Source organism: Pteronotus mesoamericanus, unplaced genomic scaffold (genome assembly GCF_021234165.1).
Source record: "Pteronotus mesoamericanus isolate MK-2021 breed Mesoamerican mustached bat unplaced genomic scaffold, CSHL_Meso_final contig_22, whole genome shotgun sequence".
Lineage (NCBI taxonomy): Eukaryota > Metazoa > Chordata > Mammalia > Chiroptera > Mormoopidae > Pteronotus > Pteronotus mesoamericanus.
The window spans coordinates 4,172,355-4,178,367 of record NW_026555090.1 but is presented as its reverse complement, the minus strand read 5'-3'; the positions used below and the strand labels follow the sequence as shown (position 1 = coordinate 4,178,367).

At 50.1% G+C, this 6,013-nt stretch overlaps 1 protein-coding gene across 1 annotated transcript; it reads right to left on the bottom strand.

Moving 5' to 3' along the window:
• Window positions 1-2,234: 2,234 nt before the first annotated feature.
• On the bottom strand, window positions 2,235-4,746 carry CDRT4 (CMT1A duplicated region transcript 4). Its single transcript, XM_054571099.1, has 3 exons — window positions 4,710-4,746; window positions 4,311-4,388; window positions 2,235-2,692 (listed from the first exon to the last, which is right to left on the bottom strand). Exons 1-3 carry the CDS (start codon window positions 4,744-4,746, stop codon window positions 2,235-2,237), a joined length of 573 nt encoding a protein of 190 aa, XP_054427074.1.
• Window positions 4,747-6,013: the final 1,267 nt, after the last annotated feature.

Below are 6,013 nucleotides of genomic sequence, written 5' to 3'. Positions count from 1 at the left end.
GTCCTCCCTCATTCCCCAGGGACCAAGTCTTCCCTCCCAGGGCTCAGCTGGTCAGATCCGGCAGCTTCTTCCCCGGGGCAGCGATGTCCCAGCAGCCTCCTCAGCCCTCCTGCAAGTGTGGCCAGGCCTCCGAAGCCCAGCCTGGGCTGCGACAGAGTCCCACATTTCAAAAAAGTCAGACTTTTTCTTTCTTAAAACCACCTCAGGAGGCAAGGAGCCTGAGCTGCAGTCAGAGACCCGACCAACTCTCATCAGAACAGGAGGCTTATACCTGTGTTGTTCTAATAGGTTAGAACTGTATTAGTCAAAACAATGATATTTATAAAACACTCATTTAAATTTAGAGAGTTTGTATTTTTACTACAACTATTAAGCACTTAGAAATTTTACTTTAAAAAAACCTGTAACTTCACTGCCCTCAAAGAGATTGGGAGAAATAATTCCAAATTCCTATGAACTGTAACGCTCAATGGGGCTGTATGGTCATAAATCTACTCAAGCTCTAAATTTCCATGAATGGGCAGAAGAGGTAAAAATTCTTGCTGGAGGGATTTATCAGCTGCCTCCATGTCTATAAATGCTCAATGCACACAAAATACACCCTCTCGGATTAGCTGGAAACCATGTATATTTTTTCAAGAATTTATTCTGGCCAAGTGCTGAGAAGGCAGGAGTGCCCTGGAGTTCCTCGTTTGTGCAGCTGTCCCAACACGGCCCATGGCGGCCAGCGCTGAGTGCGCACGATTCCAGGGCCCTGAGGAGGAGAGAGTGCATTTGTCGGGCGAATTCAACTTTTTCAAATGGCATTATTCACAACTAGCACATTTCACCCTCTACATTTCTGGGAGGGAAACCTGATAGCTGCTTCATAAATGTAAACACAGAAACTCAGGTGAGGCCGAAGAAAAGAAAAGCTACGCTCGGAAGATAAACCCAAACCTGAGACCAGCTGGGCCTGCCCATCATAACCAGAGCCCCTTATGTCTCAAGACAAAGCCTGTCTGCTTTGCCACTGAGTTGTTTAGCGACTTGCTTTGGGACCAATTGGGAGCAACTCAGAGGCTGAGTGGACAAGTTCTAGCTGTGGTCCGAACCAGCTGAGAGGTGCAGCCACAACTAACTCTGCTCCACAAGGCAAGCCTTAAAGAAGCACAGGACAGAAAATCCTCCATCTCTCAGCAGGGGACAGCCAAGCCCCCACTTCTGCTGTGTAAACTCTTCAAGGCAAACACATCTTAATACCAGGTTCAGGTGCCAGGTGGAGCAGTGAGGTGGGATCACTGACTAGGAAGCCCAGCGTGATGGCTCTTCAGCTGTGTTACTCCTGGGGTTAAGCCCATCCTTTTGCACTCCTCTTGGAGATGCTGGGTTTGGGCTTCTGCAGACCACGCTCCTGCTTTCCTCCCTGTTTAGCTCTGCCCATAGCGGGTGCTGGGCGGGGGGGCGGCGGGGGTGCCTACAAGGCGGGAGGAGAGGAAGGAACTCGTTTTTGGTTTACTTCCTGTTTATCTCTGTTGGCTTCCCCTCCCTGTCTGGTTCCCCTAGCGACACTTCTTGTCCACTCAGGCAATGTCAATTTCTTCCAGAAGAGTCTGAGCTCAGTTTCAGGCTTTCCCAGAACTCACAGAGTCCACCTCAGCCCAAACAGCTGCCTCTCCTCAGAGGCAGGGGTGCCATGCCCACAGGGGCTCCCCTCAAAGCTCCAGACACCAGCCCCAGAGAGGAGCATTCCCGCCCAGAACCCTCAGACCCCGCCCACGTGCCCCTTCTCCAAACGTCTCACTTTGAAGAGGTCCCTTCGCGCCTCGCCGCCCCTCCCCTGGCCTTGGAGGGAACAACCGCTTCCTGCGGGCACTACTTCCTTTGCTAACTTTGTGTTCTCTTCCTGCCTTTTCAGTTCCCTGGTTAGTAATTCTTTACATTAAATTATCTCTGATATTGTAACTGCTGTGACTTCTGTCTCCTGCCTGGACCAAGACTCACTCATTCACCCCCAGTTAGGTCCCAAGCATCTATAGTGGCAACTAGAGCTCAGGGCTTCCCAGCCCCGTCCGACGGCAATGCTGGAGTGGGTGCACCTGCCCACCCACCCACTGCTCACATTCTGATCTGGCCTCTCTCAGCCGAACTCTGCACGAGCGGGGCAAGTCCACATGTAAAGGACATCGTGAACTCTGTGGCAAATGAAGCTTAACTGATGTACAGTCTTGGGGGGTGGCTGCAGGGGCTCCTTGCTAAACATTTGAATGTTTTTCCTTGCTGGCCAGAAGGGAGCTGTGTGGAAGCATCTTCATCATAGGCTTTTGAGGGAAGATGATCTTGTTATAGTTTTCCGTGGGACCTTCCCTGGTATCCATATGAAAGTGTATGGGTTCTGGCAAAACGGTAGGACCTATGGTCGATAGAGAGAAAGCCCTCCACAATGATAGCATGGTCTCAGACTTCATGTCACTGAACACCATTTTTCCAGAGAGCTTAGATGACTTTTTGCCTTTCAGCTGGATGACACTGGATGGCTTTTTCTGCTTCAGTGCTCGCTGGTTTTCCTCAAAAGCTCGCATGCATTCCAGTTCTCTAGCTTTGCTGTTCCTGATGAGTCTTTTCACCATTGGGCAGGTATATGTGACGTAGGCGGGCCAAGGGGTATGTTCTTCAAGAAGCTCTGGGGGAAGCCCAATGTTTTCCGTGAAATCTATGAGCAAAGAGAAATTAGGTGATTTAAAGGCTCTCGCAGACAATAATTCAATTCTTCAAAGGCATGGAGGCTGTTGAAACTACATTTTGAATGTCTCCCAATCGTGCATAACAGCCATCCCACACCTGTATTCAATGGGAATAAAATCTAATCCAAAACTGGGAAACAATGCCGTTGCATATAGCATATCGATTAAAGAAGAGCATGACAGGAAACAGTAGGGAACTTGCAATCAAGCAGGCTTGGTTTCAGATCTTTATATAACGTCAAATTGTTTAGCTCTGAAGTTCTATTTTTCACCAATAAAAATGGTTACCATAAGGCTATTGTAAGGATTAAATGAAGGAATATATTTGAAGGGCTTGGGCCAGTGCAGCTCAGAGTTTGAACACATAGGCTTTACCTTTAGGCTGCCTGAGTTCAAATTCCTTCTCTACGCACTTTAACAGCTGTGAACCTTGAGCAAGTATCTTAACCCTTCTAAACCTTAGTTGTCTCATATGTAGAATGGTAATCAAAATAAGATCAACTTCATAGGGCTTCCTTGTGGATTAAAGGAAATAATTTATATAAAGCTTTTGGGACAGCACCTGGCATACAGTAATCAGTAAGTGGTAACTATGAACATTTTGGCTATGTCTCCTTGCCTGCACTGCTTTATTTAACCCTTGTTACACCTTAGAATGAGTATTATCTCCATTTAACAAAAGATGGGACCAAGGCTGACTAGCTTGCACAACTAGCAAACAGTAGGTTTGAACTCAATTCTAAAGGGCTCAAAACGCCGTAAGTTTTTACTGCAGCTGCTAGCCATAAGTTTTTGGGTGTTCGGGAATAGGGGGACTTGACTAGAAATTCTACCCTTGAGTTTACCAAACAGCCTGTTTCTATGCAGATACTAATTCATGGGCAGGGCAGGCTTCCTTCTTCCTTTTATAACTTTGTTCTGCGTAGCAGAAAATGCCTCGAAATTCCTCTCCTTTACATTTTACATTCCCTTTTTCTCTAGTTGTGCATGCTTCTCTTGATTTCATGTTCCTTTGCTCATCTCAATAGGATGTTGGGAGGCAGCAGAGTAAAAAGATTCATCTTGCCATCTGCAACCTGAGGTCAGTGGAAGGCACTGCCAGGAAGGATAATCAAGGGAAGGCGCAGACTACACAGTTGTCCCCAGGCTGCCTCACGGTGCTTGGCCGCTGGAGCTCACCTGGGGGCAGGCCTGGCGGGAAAGGGCGGGCTGTGGAAGGTCCCAGCCCCCTCAAGCGTATACCCTGTCCCAGGAAGACAGGATGTGAGAGGGCGCCTCTCACTAGAAAATGCACATCAGAGCTTCCAGCCACAGACCGGACTCTTCCCCTCTGTCTCCTCAGAGCAAGGGCAGATCCCACACACCTTGAAGGGCAGGGCACTGGCTCACGTCTGGCAGAGGCAGAGCTGAAGCTGCCTGGGACAAAACGAGCAGCGCCCTCTCTCACGTCCCGGCTCGCTCTATCCTATCGACCAGTGTCAGGGGAGGGGCCGGCCTCTGCGCCCTCCCTTTGTCCTCCCGCCCCAGATCCTCTGACTTCAGCCAGCCCCACGGCACAGGCCCTCTTGCTAAGGCCCCAAGCCGTACCTTCGTCTGTCTTCACCTTTCTTACATCAGTCCCCTTGTTCGTTTTTAGAGAGTTCTTCACATCAAGGGTGCAAATACCTTTGGGAAAATATACCCATTAGATAGGAGCCACCCCAACGTGGCGGGAAGAGAAAGCGTTTAGCGTCCATCCTGGGATCCCAAGTGAAAGAGCCTCTGCCGGGGGCGCCGTGAGCCCGCCCTCACAGAGGAGGACCCACTTGGCTTGGGGCAGGAGATGGCTCCGCCAGCGAGCCCAGGAGATCCCGCCGGCCTTGGGGCCCCTGCTCGGGACCCCGGTCTCTGAACTGAAGTTCAGGCCTGGGTGCTGGGCAGGCCTGGAGGCCGCGCGGAGGCTGGAGCATGGAAAAAGTTAGGAAAGAAAGGTCTCCACGTCCAAACCATGCCGTCTTCTCTCCCGGAGTCCAACAGTGGTCATGTCGCTGCACGTGGGCCAAGCTCCTGCCCTCCAGGCTGTCCGTCTCGGCCCTGCGCTGGCAGAGACCGGCGGCCACCGGGGTCAGCCTCAGGGGCCCCAGGCCCGGGCGGGTGCAGGCACGTCTTCATCTCTGCATGGCTGAGCAGCCGGCGGTTGGAGGGAAACAGTAGCCTCACAGCCCTCCGCTGTGAGGGTGCATCTGCCTTGGGGCCTGTTACAGCGCAGACCCCTGGGCCCCCTCCAGCTGCCGGGGCCCCCTCCAGAGCGGCGGACTCAGCAGCCAGTGTACCAGACCAAAGTGGGGAGGAAACACGGAAGATTCATAAGGTTTTATCATTAATTCCCTAACGGTAGGAAACAGATTGAGGAGGTCTTTTCAGTTCCTTTCCAGAAAGGGCACATCTGAGAATTTTTATGCAAGAATTGTGTATTTTATATGTTCAGTTTTGCCATCTCTGTGGCCTTTGAACATTGGAAAGTGCCAAGGAGCATTTCGGGTATCACCTGCCAATGTGTCTCAGGTGGTTTTCAGCAAGTTCCCAGGTGATGCGGATGATACTGGCCAGGAGACCCCACTGTGAGAAGCATCTCTCGGAAGATGCTCCTCACACCAGGGAGCACTGAATTACTGAGAAGGTGTTAGAACCCAGAGGGCGCCCCGGCCACCGAGCCTGACTCCGGAGGTCTGTGCTGGGGGGTGGGAATGTGCTTTCTAACCAAGTCCCAGGTAATGCAGTGGGTCCGAATAGCCCTACTTGGGACTGAGACATGATTCCAAAGCTTCCCCTCAGCGGACTTGCTCATGAGTGAAACACTCCCCTGACATTAGCAACTCCCCGGTTTTCCACACCTTTTTTCTTCTACTCAAAGAAACTTCATGCGATGCAAGTGAGTGTGTTAGGGACAGAGACAACCTTAAATTCCACTGTATTTATAACTAAATTATTCACAAGTGTCAGCATTGGATTATAACACACATAACAAAAGCTAGCATCTTAGAGATTAATTCATACTCAAAAAAATGTGAGTTTCTGTCAAACCTACTCTGATCCAGCCCTTACAGGGTCCCTGTTGTTGTCTCGGGGCACTCTTTCATGACAAGACATTTTTAGGAGCACTCACAGTGTCATTCTGCTGAGGCTAGGGAAGAAATAGAGCTCACAAAATCCTCTAACCTTAAGAGAATTGTCCATAATAATAAAAAAAAATTGGAAGTGGAAACATCTTCTCCTTCTAAGATCTACCGTGGGATCTCAGGATTCCAGGC